Below are 20,549 nucleotides of genomic sequence, written 5' to 3' on the forward strand. Positions count from 1 at the left end.
AGTGTGCAGCATGAGGAACAGTGGACAGATGTTGAATGGCTACAGGCAAATGGCAAACAGCTGCATGATGTGTGTGGTTGGTGTACAAATATTACATATAATGAGTGGATTAAAGTGACAAATCAATGGCATGGCACGATATTAAATAAGTTTTGTACAGGTCCAATGATGGCATTTCTAGAAAGAGGAGATGGTTAAATTCTGTAGTTGAGAAAAACCTGGTTTTTCAGTCTGTTTGTGTGTCCAGAGTGCGCAGTGTATAATAATACTGGAACTGAGATTTTTGATGTATCACTGCTCAGACCAGTGTCATTCAGAACTTTTAACAGGTGCAGTTTCAGTGTTGTAGTGTGGTCAAAATCTACACTGAAAAGCATTAAAGAAATTGTTTTGCACCAAGAGAACATTAAGTTGCTGAAAAACAACCTTTTCAATGATCATTCCTGAAAATGGTAGATTTGATATAGACCTATAGTTATTTTTTACTGACGGGGCCAGGATAGGGGAATGGGGGAATAAGAAAGAGAACATGGCATAATACAGATTCCATGTTGAGATGTAAATAATGTTAATAATAATAATGATAGCTATAAAACCAATAATGAGTTCTAATAGTAATAACAGTGATGGCATAAAGACTAATACAGATCAGACCTCACTGATCCGACAGAAATACCTACAGAAAGTGACAGGAGAAGAAGAGAGAGACAAAAAAAGAACAAAACTGAAGAGAGGGGACAGAGAAAATATTAACTCAGAGAAAAAGGACATGAAATGTGAAATCAACTTTGTGGAGCCTCATGCAAAAGACTGTTGCCATTTCCAGTCATGAGCTCCAGAGTAAATGAGTCTTCCATGATTACTTCAATCAAAAGAAAGTAGTGAGAGTGAACAGATGATCAGTGTGAGTGCTGAGGGTACTCAAAAGGAAAAATGAAACCTCATCCCATGTACTTGTTTGTTTTATTTTTAATTTCCCGAGTGTCTTTGTGTTTTATAAAATACTTAATGAAAGTTTATGACTCAGAGGAGCCTTATCATGTGTACAATTCATTTGTTCAGTATCTTTCATCTTGTTCAAACTTTAATTCAATTGTCGCTTCATTATGTGTTCAGCAGTAACATTAAGCTGCATTTTTACTCCACAGATCGGCTGTGAAACAAAAAGAGGAAGAAGGGGAAAAATTCTTTCAATTCAGAGACAGGTAGTGAACATGCACACAGCTGACATTGCTAATTCCAGTTTGCTTTGGCAGTTTCTTTTAAATGCACATTTAATTCCACACTTTCTCTTATTTTTGTTTGTATGGAGAGACAGGAGAGCTCACTCTAATACAAACAGGAGACAGTTCAATTCAGTTCGGTTCAGAGTGCCTTACTGGTGTGCGTATAACTACCTGTCAGCCTGTGGATTTTATTTTATTTTGTGTTGTTGTTGTGTTCTGACTTTGTGTCTTCTGTAGTCATTGATTTTCTCTCTTGTTCTTTTTGTCTTTATGTTTATGGATTTATTTTTAAAGGTGTTTTCTATAGTTGTTTTGGGTCAGTGGTGGAGTGTGACTATGTGTGGTGTGTTGTGGTCAATTACACTCAACATTTGTTGGGTTACAAGTTGGTTGCTGCTTAGGTGTAAGTTGGCAACATTTGTGCATAGTGGTTAACTACATTGTGCCTGTTTTCTCTTTGGTTGCTACAGTCTAATATATTGTAGCTGTTGTGTCCTTTTGTGTGTGGTTTTGTGGGGGTGTGGCCTCCCAGTTATTCAGGTCAGGTCATCATCTCAGTAACTTGTGGATGTGGTCAAAAACAATTTTTACACACACTCCTGTGGTAGTGACCTGGCATGCACAGAAGTGCATTTTCAATTGTTTTTGCAGATCAGTGTGCATGAAGATCATTTCAGTGTTATTGTGTGAGTGTGGAAATTCTTTAAAATGCAAAGAAAAAACTTTCCATTTTTAGTAAAAGTGTATACAGGATCTTAGTAAGGTTCTGATAATCTATTATGACTGACTCTAAACTTTGCAGTTTATTTTGTATGTGTCTTTGCTGTTTATTGTTCCCTATTGGACAAGAGATTGGAGAAATAGTTTACCTATACATCTGAACTTTGGAGGGGCAGGTCTTCATCCTTTTGTTTAAAAGTGTTCCAGCTTCCCCAAGCTGGTTTGTTTTTATGGATTCTTCAGTAATCTAGCTGGTTTTCTAACATATTGGTCTCTTTTGTCCCTTACTGTATTGTATACTATTAAATATTTCACCATAGCCCATACATGTTCTTTTATTTCTGCTTGTACGGAGAGACAGGAGAGCTCAGTCTTTTGTACAAAGAGAGATGTCACGTGGTCCCTGTTGCTTTCTGTTGTTCATGTCAAACTATGATAAAGTGATAAATATTTCTTCTGTACAGCAAAAGACTGAAAAGAGAAGTCAATGTGAGATCCAGCTGCCGGCGGCGTGAGCAACAAGAACATGAACACAAAGAAAGGTTTGTTTCTATTATAGTATTGAATTAAGAGACCTGACAGACATTTTAAAAATCAACGATCCAATGAGTCACAAGTGTTGACAGAGTCAGTGATTTTAATAATGAATCTGTGATATGAAGTGTTTTAACCAATCTAACCACTGATGATGTTTTTAACACAGACTGACTGGGATGGAAACATTTTACAAAGAGAAACATGATGAGGCAAGGTCAGTATTTTTCTGAGCTTTTAATGAAGTGTGAAACAGACTTAAGTTCACTGAAGTGTCATGGTTTAGTTGGAATGTAGAGTTTAGAAACAGAGACACACAGAAAAAAACAAGTCTGCAAATAAAGAACACAGAGGGCTTCAGATATATACACTAGAAAAATCATTAAAGATGGACATAGTTGTTACCACAGTAGTTGAATGGACAATCTGGCAAAGAGTGGAGGAGGAGCCAAGGCTTATGTACTGGGACTGATGAGGTGATGAGAAGCAGGTGCTACAACCCCGCCTCTGCAAATAGAAAACACACAGACACACAGGGCGGAGACACACAGAACAGGGAAACATGATTGGATTGGATTTCATTTAACACAGAATGGATAAAGTACAATAAAATGGGTAAAAACAGGACACCTTAAAAAGCTGCAGAGGCTTGTAAATAGGGACCCAGATATTACATGTACAAATACAACCAGAAAAACCTAATGCTAACCTGAAACCCTCCAAAGATAAACAATCAGATATATAAGGAAAGTGGAAATAACAACCCAGTAGAGGAACCAGTTCTGAAGTCCCCTGCCATTCAGGGTATCAGGAGCAACTGCTTTTTAAGCTCTTTTTGAAAACAGACACAGATAAAGACAATTTTATAGTGTTATAAAGGTCATTCCACACCTCGCTACATTTCAGTTTACATTTCTTACTCTTTATGTTTTCTACTAGTCTTATGCTTGTGAGAGAAGGTAAGTCTGAATAAGGTCACAAAGTTTGTCATTAAGCATATATACAACATTATACATGATAAAAGTATTGCAGTAGATACATTCTGTAAGATTCAGAAAGTTATAGCAGTGGAAAAGAGGGTGAGTAGGAACAACTAAATTTGGACCGTGATTATGGCACAGATGACTTTGTTCACATAAATTTTTGTGTGATAAGAATAAACTTGTATCATCAGCCATCACTATAATGTTGTAGTTTGCTGTAGTGGCTATAGTGCCAAATGCTTTTGATAAGTCAAAATTCCAATGCTATAGCATCATTGGGGTGGCTGTGGCTCAGGAGGTAGAGCAGTCGCCCACCAATCGATTCCCGGCTCCTCCAGTCTGCATGCCAAAGTATCCTTGGGCAAGATACTGAACCCCAAATTGCCTCTGATGTGTGTGCATCGATGTGTGAATGTATAGAAAAAGCACTTTGTATATACATGTGCTGTATGAATGTGTGTGAATGGGGTTAATGTGATCTGTAGTGGGAAATGCTTTGAGTGGTCGAAAAGACTAGAAAAGCGCTATATAAGTACAGTCCATTTACTGACTTTTTTAAAAGTGAGATCAAAAACTGCTACACAAGTGGTGCTGTATTTTCTAAAGCAATACTGTAAAGAAATAAGAATATTTCATCCAAATTATCACCAAATCAAAATTTTCTCAAGTAATTTGGATATAGGAGGCAGTATAGGTATAGGTCGATAGTTGTGCATATCATTTTTTATCCTCAGACTTATGGACTGGTATAATTTTGTCAGTATTTGTCATTTTAGGCACAATCCGACAAAGCAGACATATTGATATAGTACCCAAGTGGCTCCACAGTTTCATTTACACTGACTTTAAGAATATTGCTACATATTTCTTCTGTGCCAGGTGTATGGAAGCTTTTCATATTTGTAATGATTGTAGACACTTTATTTCTGTAAGGTTTGTGTCTGAAAGAATTAATTCAAATAATTGCCTTGAAGATATTGTCTAAAAGTAGCACCCACTGGTTTGCAATTTTGTTAGAAGGATTTTCACCGACGGAGATAAAATTACTGTTGAAACTGTTAGAGTTAGGTAAGCATAGATTATTGCTGGTGTCTCTGATATTATGTTTGTTTTTTGTGTCAGTAAGCACAGTGGTTTTGTGACCCCAGCTGAGGACTTTGGTGAGCACCTTACAGGATTGCTTTTGATCACCCCAAGAAGCTTTAATATGTTTGGAGTGATGTCTTCACTTACTCATTTGTATTGAATTACTTGGATCCTTGATTTAGCATTTGTAAAGTTTGTCACTTTTGTTGATGTAGTTTGTCACTTATTCATCAATTAGAACATTGTATGTGGTGTCACAGGTTTCCACATAGTTGTTGCAGTTTTTCCATTCAGAACTTTAACTTTTAATTTAAGACATGAGGCCTCAAACTTTTTAGATCATGGAAGAGTACAATAGGAAAGAAATTGTCCAAAAAATAATAAAAGCTTTTAAGTCTTTTACATTATTCTCTTTAGAAATATTAATACCACCAAGAACAAAATTCTTGTCATTATTAATAAAATGTAAAAGTTCATCCAGTTTAATCTTGTAAGTGTCAAAGTCAGAGTCTGGGGGTTGATAGATCAGTCAGTCTCCTCGTCCAAAATTGGGTCGTGGTGGCAACAAGCTTGCATTCCAGACATCCCTCTCCCTGGCAACATTTTCCAGCTCTTCCTGGGGGATTCCAAGGTGTTCCCAGGCCAGATGAGATATACAGTCTCTCCAGCAAGTTCTGGGTCTGCCCCGGGGTCTCCTCCCAGTTGGGCATGGCCAGAAAACCTCCAAAGGAATCCACCCAGGAGGCATCCCAACCAGATGCCCAAACCACATCAACTGGCTCCTTTCGACGTGAAAGGGCAGGGGCTCTACTCCAAGCTCCCTCCGAATGTTGTGCATCTGACCCTATCTCTAAGGCTAAGTACAGACACTCTCTGGAGGAAACTCACTGTGTCTGTGATCTTGTTTTTTGGTCACTACCCAAATCTCATGACCACAGGTGAGGGTCGGAACGTAGATCGACTGGTAAATTGAGAACTTTGCCTTCCAACTCAGCTCCCTCTTCACCACAACGGTCCGGTGCAGTGATCGCATTACTGCTGACACCACACCAATCCACCTGTCAATCTCACGCTCCATCCTCCTGTCGCTCGTGAACAAGACCCCGAGATACTTAAACTCCTTCGCTTGAGACAGCAACTCTCCCCCCACCAGGAGGGAACAATGCACCATTTTCCAGTTGAGAACCATAGCTTCAGACTTGGAGGTGCTGACCCTCAACCCTACTGCTTCATACTCGGCTGCAAACCTCCCCAGCTTGTGCTGAGGGTCATGGTCTGATGAAGCCAACAGAACCATGTCGTGTACAAAAAGCAGAGACACGATTCTGAGGTCCCCAAACTGGACACACTTCTCACCTCGGTTGCGCCTTGAGATCCTGTCCATGAGTACCCCAAACAGGATCCGAGACAAGGGTTAACCTTGGTGGAGTCCAACACCCACCGTAAAAGTGTTTGGCTTTGTGCCGAGAACGCGTATACAGCTCTCACTTTGGTTGTGCAAGGGCCGGATAGCTAACATTAGCATCCCTGGTACCCCATACCCCTGCAGTACCCCCACCCCACAGGATCCCTTAGGGAATATGGTCATAAGTCTTCTCTAAGTCTACAAAACATATGTAGACTGGCTGGTCAAATTCCCATGACTCCCTCAGCAAAGCTGGTCCGCTGCTCCATGGCAAGGATGAAATCTGCATTTCTCCTCCTGAATCTGAGGTTCGACAGTCAGTCTGAGCCTCCTTTCCAGCACCCTGGAGTAAACTTTCCCAGGGAGGCTGAGTAGTGTGATACCCCAATAACTGGAGCACACACTCTGGTTCCCCTTTTTAAAAATGGAAACCGCCAATATCCAGAGCCTTCAGCATCTCAGGATGAATCTCCTGGCGCCTTGCCGCGGGGAAACCTTCTTAACTACCTCTGCAACCTCTGACAGAAATATGGGCGAGGCTTCCCCTGAGTCTTTAGACTCTGCCTCCTCCACCAAAGACATATTGGTTGGGTTCAGGATTCCTCAAAGTGCTCTTTCCACCGCTCAATGATATTCCCAGTCTGGGTCAGCAGTTCCCCCCTCCAGCTGAACACAGCCTGAGGCAGGCCCTGTTTTCCCTCCCTGAGACTAGCTGAAAGTCCTTCTGCATGACTTCACTGAATTCCTCCTACACCCGAGTTCTCGCTTCTGCGACCAACGAAGCTGCAGCCCTTCTGGCCTCCTGGTACCTGCCTGCTGCTTCAGGAGACCCCTGGCCTAGCCAAGCCCAAAAGGCTTCTTTCTTTAGCCTGACGGCTTCCCTCACCACTGGTGTCCACCAGCAGCTTCTTAGGTTGCTACCTCGACAGGCTCTGACAATCTTCTGAGCACAGCTCCTGCCTGCTGCGTCTGCAACGGATGCTTTGAACATGGTCCACTCGGACTCAATGTCCCCAGCCTCCCATGGGATGCACGAAAAGTTCCTCATTATGAAATATCATATGTTCAGCCTGTTTTACACATCAGCAACAGATAGTGGAGACCCCAGATCTATGAACAAACAATCATGGGGGCCTCACTCTCCTACAGACGTAACTCAGTGTGTACTCTGAATTTCAGACAACCATTTACTCTGTGCTTTATTCAACAGAAGATTCCCATAACAAGTGTCAAGTAAGTGATGTAAAAATGGCCAAAGGCCATACTAACAAACCTCATATCTAAAAATCCTACTGTACTGACAGTGCCTCAGGATAACATCTGTTGTGATTTGGTGCTATATGAATAAAAATTGACTTGACTGCTATCTAAAACTTTAAACAGACAGCTACATTAAGATTGAAGCCAAGAATTGGTAAATTTAAAAAGAGATTCAATCAAATTTAGGAAAAGCATAACCTACTGGCATCAGACAGTTTGATAATAATATTTCATTGGTTTGAGTTTGTAAGCAGATAGATGCATCCTGAGATGAGTCTAGCTGGCAGCAAGGTTACCCTAATGTTCTTTGCGCAAGATATTAAGCAATTTCACTCTGTTGGCTGTTAGATTCAGCCAAGTGTAGGTCCCTTAAGTCTTTTCTTCACTTTGCCTCTGACATATTGAGGAAACTTGACAATAAGTCCTGGGCTTCAGTCCAAGCTCCTGTTGACTTCAGAGAGCTTTACCTGTTTGATGAGATTGACCAGGGACTCACTGCTCAGATCACTGAGGCCCATGTGTTACGCACCCTAACCATTCGGCTATGGGGTGTCCCGTAGGCATGTGAAACTTGGGATTTACATTAAGTTTCATGAAAATCAGACAATACATTTGCATGATACATCTATTGTACTTTTGATGACAGGCTTGTAAAATTGAAACGGATTGATAATATATATATATATATATATATATATATATATATATATATATTTATATATATATACATAACCTGCTTCCCTATGTTTTACAGAAAAAGGGATTGATAAAGAAGTTCTTCTGTCTGTGTTCAATAACTGTGACGTAATGTATAGAATTTTTGCATCCTCCACTCTTAAATTCCTTGATAAAGTCCATCATTCTGCCATCAGTTTTATTACTGGAGATAGCTATGGTATTCACAATTATATCCTTTGATAAAGTCGGTTGGTCTTCTCTGACTAAGAGGCAAAACAAACATTGGTGTCTGTATATTTATGAGGCCATAATCAGAAAGCTACCATCTTATATTGCAACGATGCTTGATTGGAACATTTCCACTAATCAAACTTGCTCAAATGACTGAGTTGAAATGATCGACTTATATTCAAAGTCCCTTGAATACAGAACAAACTAGGAAAGTCAGCCTTTTGTTTTAATACCCCAACCTCCTGGAACAATCTTCAACACACTGTAAAAATCATCAGTTCTCTAATATCTTATGGACAATTTAAAACCATGGTTTAAATAACAGTAACACTGTGTCTGTGTAGGTTCAGTCATCCACATTATGGTACATAATAATACATGATAGAGTTGACTTCTTTTAGGTTCCTTGAAGATGTCTCACCTCTTATTGGAAAGACTTCTTCATTTCTAAAAGCTGTTGTGAGTCATAAGGGTCACATAACCCTAACGACACACAGACACGATGGCAGGGTGGGTCAAGGACTTTCAGACCACCTCCAAAGTGACAGCTCCACTAAAGGTTAAGCAAACCTTTCAGATCAGAGGTGAAACATCTTCAAGGAATAGAGAAGTCCAGTTGCCTTCAACTCTAACATGTTATCTGTACTTTTAATGTCTTTATTATACTTATTAATTTATACAGGGTTTTTTGTTTGTTTGTTCCCTAATGTAATCTCAGCATAATTTTCAAAGGGAGCAAATAGAAAAGCCTTGAGATATGGGACAAATAAAAATAATTAAAATTGAATTTTAGGCCGGGTTAACACATTGATTGACAAACTTCAGTTGTTTATATAATTACATCATAGGATCACTGGATTATCTTAGACAGTCATTAAGGAATAGAGAATGGGGAAAAACATTTCCAGAACCAGCTGCCCCTCACACTTCTCTACTCTGTGCGACATAAAACAGGACTTTAATTTAGACAAAGTAACACTTGAACATAACTACAATCTACATGAAGTTTGGAACATTAAATTAAAATACTGTGTGAAAACTGTTAAGATGGCTATACTTTCTGATGGTATGTTAGCCTCATTGCTCAACAGGATATTTCAAATTAGGGGCAATAAAACCTTAGGTTGAGTGTCCAATTCATTGAAATCACATTCATTGAAATTCATTCATGTGTCCTCAAAAAATACTGCTACAGCCAAGCAGAGTTTGATGAAACCAGATGGTATGAGATGGTTAATATGATTATATTACTAATGGAAAGATTTATCTAGCGACTGTACACATCCTTATACCTTCGTAAAATGAAAATGATTTGGTAATTTAGTTTATACTTCTTCATGTGTTCAGTTATAACATGAAGCTTTTTCACACTCTGCATTTTTCCTCCACAGATCTGCTCTGAAACAAAAAGAGGAAGAACTGAAGTCAGTCAGAGACAGGTACTGTACATACAAAGAGCTGAAACTACTAATTCAAATTTTTTGACTTGGAAAAATAAAAGAATCAACTTGTAAGGTTGTTAATTTTAATAATAAATCTGTGATCTCAAGTATTTTAATCAGACTAACAACTGATGATGTTTTTAACACAGAATGACTGAGATGGAAAGATTAAACCAAGAGAAACTTCATGAGGCAAGGTCAGTATTTTTCTGAAGTGAACTTTTAATGAGACGTGAAACAGACTTTAAATTTCCTGAAGATTGAACACAGAGTGTGGACACAGTCAGACCTGTACAATACAAAGCAATCCAACACAACAGCCCTGTAATACACTGTAAATAACTAACCTGCTGATTCAGTGTGTTAAACCATTGATGCTAACTTTAATTCAGTTGATGCTTCTTCATGTGTTCAGTAACAACATGAAGCTTTTTCACACTCTGAATTTTTCCTCCACAGATCTGCTCTGAAACAAAAAGAGGAAGAACTGAAATCATTCAGAATCAGGTACTGTACATACAAAGAGCTGAAACTACAAATTCTTTTGTACTTTATACGCTGACTTGGAAAATCAATCATCTTACAAGAATGTTCATTTTAATAATTAATTTCTGCTCTGAAATGTTTCAGCCAGACTAATCACTTGTAATATTTTTACACAGTTTGACAGACATGGAAAGATTGTACCAAGGCATTCATTGGACCAGGTCAGTATTTTTCTACAGTTAACTTTGTATAGAGCTGTGAAGTGGGAGCAGTTACATCAGGTGTCCCTGAAGCTAAAGATGATGATATTCAGAAAACTAAAAACACAGTCTACAGCCTAAATCAGTTCACTTTTAAATTCTGCATCAGTTTCAAAAGAATCCAGCAGCTATGTTTCCACATGATTTCTCAGGAAGGAAGTTGAAAGAATTAAAGCTGGTGGCCATCACAAAAAACCTACTGGATCATTGCTTTACCCTGGAGAGTCCTGTGTTTCTGTGTTCAGTAACACTAAGGATATCAGCTTATAAAACAATGAGAATATAGAATGGGGAGAGTTTGGTGAACTTGGATGGTACAACACAGATAATATGAGCTAATGGCTGATGGCAAGATCTAACTTAGAACAGTACACATCCGTAAGCCTCAGTACAATGAACATGATGTGGTAGTTCAGTTGATACCTTAGTATGTGTTCAATAGGAACTTTTCACACTCTGCATTTTTCCTCCACAGATCTTCTCTGAAAGAAAAAGAGGAAGAACTGAAATCAGTGAAAAACAGGTACTGTACATACAAAGAGCTGAAACTACAAATTCAAATTTTTTGACTTGGAAAAATAAAAGAATCAACTTGTAAGGTTGTTAATTTTAATAATGAATCTGTGATCTGAAGTGTTTTAACCAGACTAACAACTGATGATGTTTTTAACACAGAATGACTGAGATGGAAAGATTAAACCAAGAGAAACTTCAGGAGGCAAGGTCAGTATTTTTCTGAAGTGAACTTTTAATGAGACGTGAAACAGACTTTAAATTTACTGAAGCTTGAACACAGAGTGTGGACACAGTCAGACCTGTACAATACAAAGCAATCCAACACAACAGCCCTGTAATACACTGTAAATAACTAACCTGCTGATTCAGTGTGTTAAACCATTGATGCTAACTTTAATTCAGTTGATGCTTCTTCATGTGTTCAGTAACAACATGAAGCTTTTTCATAGACTGAATTTCTCCTCCACAGATCTGCTCTGAAACAAAAAGAGGAAGAACTGAAATTAGTCAAAAACAGGTACTTTACTTGCATGAATTATGAATTCAGATTTACTTTATAGGTTGACATGGAAATGTCAAATCAATCATATTACAGGTTTTTTAAATGTACATTTGCTCTCACATATGTTCTTTTATTTCTGTTTGGATGAAGGAACAGGAGAGCTCACTCTTTAATACATCAGATAGTTCCTGTCTGATTCTCTGCTTGTCAGTTCATCCCAAATTATAATAAACTGATAACAAATGTAGTTCTTCTGTACTGGAAAAGGCTTAGGAATGAAGAAACCATGAAATCCAGCTGCCGACGGTGTGAACAACATGAACGTGAACATAAAGAAAGGTTTGTTTTTAATGGTCCTTTCACACCTTCCTTTTTTTTATGCGTACCTTCAAATTTTTCAGTTTGGTCTGAACCAAAGTAACAGGTGTGAAAGGTTCCTCAGACCAAAGGACCAAAATTTGGTCCGACCAAAAGAGGTGGTCTCAGCCTAGATCAAACTGAACCATGGTTTGGTTCATTGGCAGTGTGAAAACTGAAAAGATGCCAACAACAGACACAGTTGTTCATAAACCAATTAGTGTCAAGTATAGGGAGACACAACACACACAGGTGATAACAACAACATGTACGTATGTCAGGCAAAGCTACGTGGTGGACTTGTGACATGAAACCAAAACGTACAGAATTAAAAAACATGAAACTTGAATTAGAACTTGGTCTTGACTTTTTCAGATCTGAAAACACTGTTAAAGTATTTGATTAAAAGCTCAGAGATACATTTTAAAAGTAAACCATTCCTTGTTGACAGAATCAGTGATTTTAGCAATGAATCTGTGCTGTGAAGTGTTTTAATCAGACTAAACACTGATGATGTTTTTAACACAGAATGACTGAGATGGAAAGATTTTACAAAGAGAAACTTCAGGAGGCAAGGTCAGTATTTTTCTGAAGTGAACTTTTAATGAGACGTGAAACAGACTTTAAATTTCCTGAAGCTTGAACACAGAGTGTGGACACAGTCAGACCTGTACAATACAAAGCAATCCAACACAACAGCCCTGTAATACACTGTAAATAACTAACCTGCTGATTCAGTGTGTTAAACCATTGATGCTAACTTTAATTCAGTTGATGCTTCTTCATGTGTTCAGTAACAACATGAAGCTTGTTCACTCTCTGAATTTTTCCTCCACAGATCTACTCTGAAACAAAAAGAGGAAGAACTGAAATCATTCAAAGACAGGTACTGTACATACAAAGAGCTGAAACTACAAAGTCCAGTTTGATGTTAGTGAACTAGGACCACTGTTTTGGATTGAAGATGAAAGACTTTAATATGTCATTTGTGATTTTCAACTTTTATGTGAACATCCCAAAACAATGTAGTATATAGGGACCTTTTGAAAAACCAAACAGCAAAAGGAAACAGTTTTTAATACATATTTTATTCATTTTCTCATTTTATCTTTGTTGGTACAGAATGGCAGCTGAGCTGGGTGTTTCAATAATGAAAGAAGGCACAAAGAACATGAACAACCCAGTTAGTCAAACACCTGCTGAGATACAAACACCCCAAAACAATCTTCATTGGGCCAGGTCAGTATTTTTCTACAGTTAACTTTGTATAGAGCTGTGAAGTGGGAGCAGTTACATCAGGTGTCCCTGAAGCTAAAGATGATGATATTCAGAAAACTAAAAACACAGTCTACAGCCTAAATCAGTTCACTTTTAAAGTCTGCATCAGTTTCAAAAGAATCCAGCAGCTATGTTTCCACATGATTTCTCAGGAAGGAAGTTGAAAGAATTAAAGCTGGTGGCCATCACAAAAAACCTACTGGATCATTGCTTTACCCTGGAGAGTCCTGTGTTTCTGTGTTCAGTAATACTAAGGATATCAGCTTATAAAACAATGAGAATATAGAATGGGGAGAGTTTGATGAACTTGGATGGTACAACACAGATAATATGAGCTAATGGCTGATGGCAAGATCTAACTTAGGATGGTACACATACGTAAGCCTCAGTACAATGAACATGATGTGGTAGTTCAGTTGATACCTTAGTATGTGTTCAATAGGAACTTTTCACACTCTGCATTTTTCCTCCACAGATCTTCTCTGAAACAAAAAGAGGAAGAACTGAAATCAGTCAGAGACAGGTACTGTACATACAAAGAGCTGAAACTACAAATTCAAATTTTTTTGACTTGGAAAAATAAAAGAATCAACTTGTAAGGTTGTTAATTTTAATAATAAATCTGTGCTATGAAGTGTTTTAACCAGACTAACAACTGATGATGTTTTTAACACAGAATGACTGAAATGGAAAGATTAAACCAAGAGAAACTTCATGAGGCAAGGTCAGTATTTTTCTAAAGTGAACTCTTAATGAGACGTGAAACAGACTTTAAATTTACTGAAGCTTGAACACAGAGTGTGGACACAGTCAGACCTGTACAATACAAAGTTATCCAACACAACAGCCCTGTAATACACTGTAAATAACTAACCTGCTGATTCAGTGTGTTAAACCATTGATGCTAACTTTAATTCAGTTGATGCTTCATCATGTGTTCAGTAACAACATGAAGCTTTTTCATAGACTGATTTTTTCCTCCACAGATCTGCTCTGAAACAAAAAGATGAAGAACTGAAATCAGTCAGAATCAGGTACTGTACATACAAGTGTTAATTGTACTTATACACTGATTTGAAAAATCAAACACTTATCAGACTCTTGATTATAATAATGAATCCTGTGCTCTGAAGTGTTTTAACCAGACTCATGTTGTGTGAACAACATGAACATAAACACAAAGAAACCTTTGTTTCTAAGGGTGCTTTCACACCTTCCTTTTTTATCTGAACTTTGGGACTTTTCAGTTTGATCTAAACCAAAGTCGCAGGAGTGAGATCTGCTCTGAAACAAAAAGAGGAAGAACTGAAAGCAGTCAAAAACAGATACTGTACAGGCTAAGAGCTATAAGTACAAATTCAAATTCATAGGTTGACTTGGAAAAATAAAAAGAATCATCATATAATATTCTTCATTTTAATAATGAATCTGTGCTCTGAAGTGTTTTAATCAGACTAAACACTGATGATGTTTTTAACACAGAATGACTGAGATGGAAAGATTAAACCAAGAGAAGCTTCATGAGGCAAGGTCAGTATTTTTCTGAAGTGAACTTTTAATGAGACGTGAAACAGACTTTAAATTTCCTGAAGCTTGAACACAGAGTGTGGACACAGTCAGACCTGTACAATACAAAGCAATCCAACACAACAGCCCTGTAATACACTGTAAATAACTAACCTGCTGATTCAGTGTGTTAAACCATTGATGCTAACTTTAGTTCAGTTGATGCTTCATCATGTGTTCAGTAACAACATGAAGCTTTTTCACACTCTGAATTTTTCCTCCACAGATCTGCCCTGAAACAAAAAGAGGAAGAACTGAAATCAGTCAGAGACAGGTACTGTTCATACAAAGAGCTGAAACTACACATAATTTTGTATTTTACTTGGAAAATCAATCAACTTACAAGAATGTTCATTTTAATAATGAATTTCTGTTCTGAAGTGTTTTAATCAGACTAACCACTGATGATGTTTTTTTACACAGTTTGACAGACATGGAAAGATTGTACCAAAACAATCTTCATTGGGCCAGGTCAGTATTTTTCTACAGTTAACTTTGTATAGAGCTGTGAAGTGGGAGCAGTTACATCAGGTGTCCCTGAAGCTAAAGATGATGATATTCAGAAAACTAAAAACACAGTCTACAGCCTAAATCAGTTCACTTTTAAATTCTGCATCAGTTTCAAAAGAATCCAGCAGCAATGTTTCCACATGATTCTCAGGAAGGAAGTTGAAAGAATTAAAGCTGGTGGCCATCACAAAAAACCTACTGGATCATTGCTTTACCCTGGAGAGTCCTGTGTTTCTGTGTTCAGTAATACTAAGGATATCAGCTCATAAAACAATGAGAATATAGAATGGGGAGAGTTTGATGAACTTGGATGGTACAACACAGATAATATGAGCTAATGGCTGATGGCAAGATCTAACTTAGAACAGTACACATCTGTAAGCCTCAGTACAATGAACATGATGTGGTAGTTCAGTTGATACCTTAGTATGTGTTCAGTAGGAACTTTTCACACTCTGAATTTCTCCTCCACAGATCTTCTCTGAAACAAAAAGAGGAAGAACTGAAATCAGTCAAAAACAGGTACTGTACATACAAAGAGCTGAAACTACAAATTCAAATTTTTTTGACTTGGAAAAATAAAAGAATCAACTTGTAAGGTTGTTAATTTTAATAATGAATCTGTGCTCTGAAGTGTTTTAACCAGACTAACAACTGATGATGTTTTTAACACAGAATGACTGAGATGGAAAGATTAAACCAAGAGAAACTTCATGAGGCAAGGTCAGTATTTTTCTAAAGTGAACTCTTAATGAGACGTGAAACAGACTTTAAATTTCAGACTTTAAACTGAAGCTTTTTCACACTCTGAATTTTTCTTCCACAGATCTGCTCTGAAACAAAAAGATGAAGAACTGAAATTAGTCAGAGACAGGTACTGTACATACAAAGAGGTGAAACTATGAATTCAGATTTACTTCACACTGACTTGGAATTGTCAAATCAATCAAATGTACATTTGTTCTCTCTCTTTAATACAGGAGACAGCTGTCAGATAGTTCCTGTTTCTTCTCCTGTACAATTTGTTCATCCCAAACTAATAATAAACTGATAACAAATGTGTTTCTTTTGTACTGGAAAAGGTTTAGGAATGAAGAAACCATGAAATCAAGCTGCCGACGATGTGAACAACATGAATGTGAACACAAAGAAAGGTTTGTTTTTAATGGTCCTTTCACGCCTACCTTTTTTATGTGTACCTTCAAATTTTTCAGTTTGGTCTGAACCAAAGTAGCAGGTGTGAAAGGTTCCTCAGACCAAAGGACCAAAATTTGGTCCGACCAAAAGAGGTGGCTCATCACCCATTAAACAACAGAAGAATAAAAATGAACTATGGCAGCACATGGGGAGGGAAATATTTAACTGTAATTTGATTTGATGAAAAAGCTAAAATTAGTTTGAAACAATGCATAAAAATGCTGAAATTTGTAAGTTATTTTCTTAGAGGATGAATTGAACTGGCAATATGCCAACATCAGACACATGCCGTCTATAAACCAGTCAATGACAAGAGCAGTGAGACACAGCAAATGCAATTGATGATGACAGGATGTAGGTCTGTCAGACAAAGTTATTTAGTGCACAGTGACTCATGAGTGTTGAAAGAATCAGTGAATTTTACAATGAATCTGTGCTGTGAAGTGTTTTAATCAGACTAAACACTGATGATGTTTTTAACACAGCATGACTGAGATGGAAACATTTTACAAAGAGAAACTTCATGAGGCAAGGTCAGTATTTTTCTGAAGTGAACTTTTAATGAGACGTGAAACAGACTTTAAATTTACTGAAGCTTGAACACAGAGTGTGGACACAGTCAGACCTGTACAATACAAAGCAATCCAACACAACAGCCCTGTAATACACTGTAAATAACTAACCTGCTGATTCAGTGTGTTAAACCATTGATGCTAACTTTAATTCAGTTGATGCTTCATCATGTGTTCAGTAACAACATGAAGCTTTTTCACACTGAATTTTTCCTCCACAGATCTTCTCTGAAACAAAAAGAGGAAGAACTGAAATCAGTCAAAGACAGGTACTGTACATACAAAGAGCTGAAATTATGAATTCAGATTTACTTTATAGGTTGACATGGAAATGTCAAATCAATCATATTACAGGTTTTTTTAAATGTACATTTGCTCTCACATATGTTCTTTTATTTCTGTTTGGATGAAGGGACAGGAGAGCTCACTCTTTAATACATCAGATAGTTCCTGTCTGATTCTCTGCTTGTCAGTTCATCCCAAATTATAATAAACTGATAACAAATCTACTTCTTCTGTACAGGAAAAGGCTTAGGAATGAAGAAACCATGAAACCCAGCTGCCGACGGTGTGAACAACATGAACGTGAACACAAAGAAAGGTTTGTTTCTAAGGGTGCTTTCACACCTACCTTTTTTGATGTGAACCTTCATATTTTTCAGTTTGGACCAAAGGTTGGTTTGCAGCGTGAATAAACTGTTTTGTGAATAAACTGTTTCTTGTATGGACTTTTGGAATTTTCACATGGAGTTGATGCTTGTCACACATTAAAACAACAGAGGATGGAATTGACCCTAAGAGAAATAAATTAACAGTGGAAACACATGGGGAGAGGAGATTATATACTTGTGATTTGGTGTAATGGTACTCTCAAGAGTCAACTCGAAAAAATGCATAAACATACTAAAAGTTATTTTCTGAGAGGATGAGTTGAATCTACAGCTTGCCAAGGTCAGACAAACACAAATTACTGTATACAGCATACATAGGTGGTGGAGGAATGTCAGGCAGATCTAGTTGGTGGACTCGTAAAACTGTGACATGAAACCAAAACTAACAGATTCAAATGCAACAAAAACATGAAACTTGAATCAGAACTTGGTCCTGACTTTCATATCTGAAAACACTGTTGAAGTATTTGATTAAAAGAGATATTTTAAAAGTAAACCATTCCTTGTTGACAGAATCAATGATATTAACAATGAATCTGTGCTGTGAAGTGTTTTAACCAGACTAACCACTGATGATGTTTTTAACACAGAATGACTGAAATGGAAACATTTTACAAAGAGAAACTTCATGAGGCAAGGTCAGTATTTTTCTGAAGTGAACTTTTAATGAGACGTGAAACAGACTTTAAATTTACTGAAGCTTGAACACAGAGTGTGGACACAGTCAGACCTGTACAATACAAAGCAATCCAACACAACAGCCCTGTAATACACTGTAAATAACTAACCTGCTGATTCAGTGTGTTAAACCATTGATGTTAACTTTAGTTCAGTTGATGCTTCTTCATGTGTTCAGTAACAACATGAAGCTTTTTCACACTCTGAATTTTTACTCCACAGATCTAGTCTGAACCAAAAGGAAAAGGAGCTGAAATCATTCAAAGACAGGTACTGTACATACAAAGAGCTGAAACTATGAATTCAAATTCAGTGTAAATGTTAACTTGGAAAGTTCTTCCACAATCACATTGTATCTTTCTTTGAATAGAGTGGCAGCAGACCTGTCTCTTTCAATAAAGACAGGAGACACTGAGAGCATGAACAACCCAGTCAGTAAAACCAAACTGACAGAGATGTATAACAAACTGAAACTGCTGCAGTGGCCTAAAATCAAAGATCATCTGAAATCTAATGCTGTGAGCAGAGAGTTTACCAGAGATCTGACTCAGGTACAGTACAGTCTGAAGAGATGTTACTCTGTAGTTTACTTCTTCAACTCCTGTTCAAAGTTAAAATGAAATCAACTTACTGTTGTTCCTTTGTTTATCTGGATGAAACTCCAACTGATAATTATAGAAAATGTTTAGAGATGCAGCAGAAGAAATGGAGAGAAAGAAGAAGCAGATAGATGAAGTGTTTGGACTGATTGAGAACAGCAGTGGACTAACACCTCAGAAGGTACTGGACTGAAGTCTACTGTCTAAAACTGGACCATTAAATCTTCTGCTACTGTACTTGTGTAAGCAGCATTTTCCTGTGTTCCAGGTCAAAGAGTTCAGACAGTTAACAATTCACAGTCTTCAGATGAATCTGTACCACAGCAGGAAAGAAGATCTTCTTCAGGTAGGTGTGTTATACTTTACAGCTTTGGAAACCAAACAGTTCACAGCTTCATCTGTGGATAAAATGGACTGAACATGTAAAGTTGAACCATGTCTCTCATACAGAGTCCTTTCCTACAACATGGAGCTCAGTACCACCAGAATGTGATGGAGAACTTCAGACTTCTGGCCTCTGAATGCTACTGGTTGGGTTGTTTGATGGCTTTAAACAATCCTCCTCTTCAGCCGGACTGGGAGAATCATGTTCCTGGGCTGGACGCCTGGGACATTTTCCCACGAGACATCAAGTCTGCTTCTGCCATGAAGAGGAGGCAATGAAGTCAGCAATGATGAGAAAACCTGAGTGTTTGTCAGGGATCAAACATTACTATTTGCTAAGTTTTCATTTGTGTGAATGAAGAATTTTGCTAGATTAGTTCAGATTAACTAAATCTGATTATTTAAAGCCTTATGTGCAGAATTCATATCTTAATGCTGATTATGTGTCTGTAAACAAAATTTATTTTTGAACATAAGTTGAATTATAATTAAGTCTGTTGGAATATTACTGTTGTGCTCTGACTGTTGCTACGGCTTCTGTTCTACTTCAGCTACTACCACAACATTAAATACTGCTTTTCAAAGTACAACACATCAAACACCCTGGACTGGTTGCCAGTCTATCACTGGGCTGACATATGGAGACAAATAACCATTCACACTCACATTTACACGAGCAATTAAGAGTCGTCAGTTAACCAGCATGTCGTTGGACTGTGGGAGGGAGTTGGAGAACCTGGAGAAAACAGCGGGCAAACTGGTGTCGAACCAGGAACCTTGTTGCTGTGAGGCAACACTGCTAACCATGGCGCCACTGTGCTGCCCTGATAAAATACTATTAAAAACATTAATATTAAATTATTTTACTAAAATTTTAAGTCCTTGAAGGGACATCATTGTAGTCAGTAGACAGTCTATTCAATAAGTCAGTTTTATAAAGTACACTAACTATCCATTTGGAATGTTGATTAATTTAATAACTGCCACCAAAGTTACCCTATCAGTTGTTAGTGAGGGTTGGTCAGCAACATCCATTGTTATACAACATCAAACAGACCAGCAAAATATTAAATATTCAAAAGTATTTATTGAACATATACCAAAATGAAAACACATCTAACCTAATCCAGGAACACTGTGTACAAGTGTGGTTGTGTGTGTGCATTTGTGTGGGTATGTGACTAAGGCAAAATGGCTGCTTTGTTGGCTTAGAGCAAAGCAACAATAACCAGGATGGAAGAATCAAAAGATGGCCACTAAGACCAACTGCATGGCATATGGGGGAGATTATCAGTGGAGTATTCCTTTGTTTAAGGCCAAGTCAGAAAGTGCCAGGTTTAAAGAGAGATTAGTTTGTTGAATACAAAACACTTACTGGATGTATGCTGCTTGATAATAGTGGCCCAGA

The 20,549-nt window shown here is 37.7% G+C and overlaps 1 protein-coding gene across 25 annotated transcripts in view; it reads left to right on the top strand.

Annotated features, from left to right (window-relative positions):
• The window catches only part of LOC127140870 (golgin subfamily A member 6-like protein 1), a 46,838-nt gene extending 27,194 nt beyond the window's left edge, over positions 1–19,644 (top strand). For 8 of the 25 annotated variants that reach the window (XM_051068790.1, XM_051068796.1, XM_051068812.1 and 5 more), the window contains 28 exons: positions 10,025–10,072; positions 10,228–10,272; positions 10,787–10,834; positions 10,987–11,034; positions 11,297–11,344; positions 11,597–11,668; positions 12,215–12,262; positions 12,525–12,572; positions 12,809–12,925; positions 13,440–13,487; positions 13,641–13,688; positions 13,951–13,998; positions 14,447–14,494; positions 14,757–14,804; positions 14,954–15,001; positions 15,515–15,562; positions 15,716–15,763; positions 15,867–15,914; positions 16,123–16,194; positions 16,723–16,770; positions 17,031–17,078; positions 17,333–17,410; positions 18,071–18,118; positions 18,381–18,428; positions 18,529–18,709; positions 18,837–18,938; positions 19,026–19,103; positions 19,208–19,644. In XM_051068790.1, the coding sequence (XP_050924747.1) occupies positions 10,025–10,072; positions 10,228–10,272; positions 10,787–10,834; positions 10,987–11,034; positions 11,297–11,344; positions 11,597–11,668; positions 12,215–12,262; positions 12,525–12,572; positions 12,809–12,925; positions 13,440–13,487; positions 13,641–13,688; positions 13,951–13,998; positions 14,447–14,494; positions 14,757–14,804; positions 14,954–15,001; positions 15,515–15,562; positions 15,716–15,763; positions 15,867–15,914; positions 16,123–16,194; positions 16,723–16,770; positions 17,031–17,078; positions 17,333–17,410; positions 18,071–18,118; positions 18,381–18,428; positions 18,529–18,709; positions 18,837–18,938; positions 19,026–19,103; positions 19,208–19,420 (1,870 nt within the window). In that variant the 3' untranslated portion in view covers positions 19,421–19,644. Of the gene's footprint in view, positions 1–2,416; positions 2,489–2,649; positions 2,698–9,514; positions 9,563–9,714; positions 9,763–10,024; positions 10,073–10,227; positions 10,273–10,786; positions 10,835–10,986; positions 11,035–11,296; positions 11,345–11,596; positions 11,669–12,214; positions 12,263–12,524; positions 12,573–12,808; positions 12,926–13,439; positions 13,488–13,640; positions 13,689–13,950; positions 13,999–14,446; positions 14,495–14,756; positions 14,805–14,953; positions 15,002–15,514; positions 15,563–15,715; positions 15,764–15,866; positions 15,915–16,122; positions 16,195–16,722; positions 16,771–17,030; positions 17,079–17,332; positions 17,411–18,070; positions 18,119–18,380; positions 18,429–18,528; positions 18,710–18,836; positions 18,939–19,025; positions 19,104–19,207 lie in introns of all 25 variants that reach the window. The other 17 variants (XM_051068797.1, XM_051068807.1, XM_051068808.1 and 14 more) reach the window with 12 other exon arrangements.
• Positions 19,645–20,549: the final 905 nt, after the last annotated feature.

This window comes from Lates calcarifer, unplaced genomic scaffold, assembly GCF_001640805.2.
Source record: "Lates calcarifer isolate ASB-BC8 unplaced genomic scaffold, TLL_Latcal_v3 _unitig_5266_quiver_761, whole genome shotgun sequence".
In the NCBI taxonomy this organism is placed as follows: domain Eukaryota; kingdom Metazoa; phylum Chordata; class Actinopteri; family Centropomidae; genus Lates; species Lates calcarifer.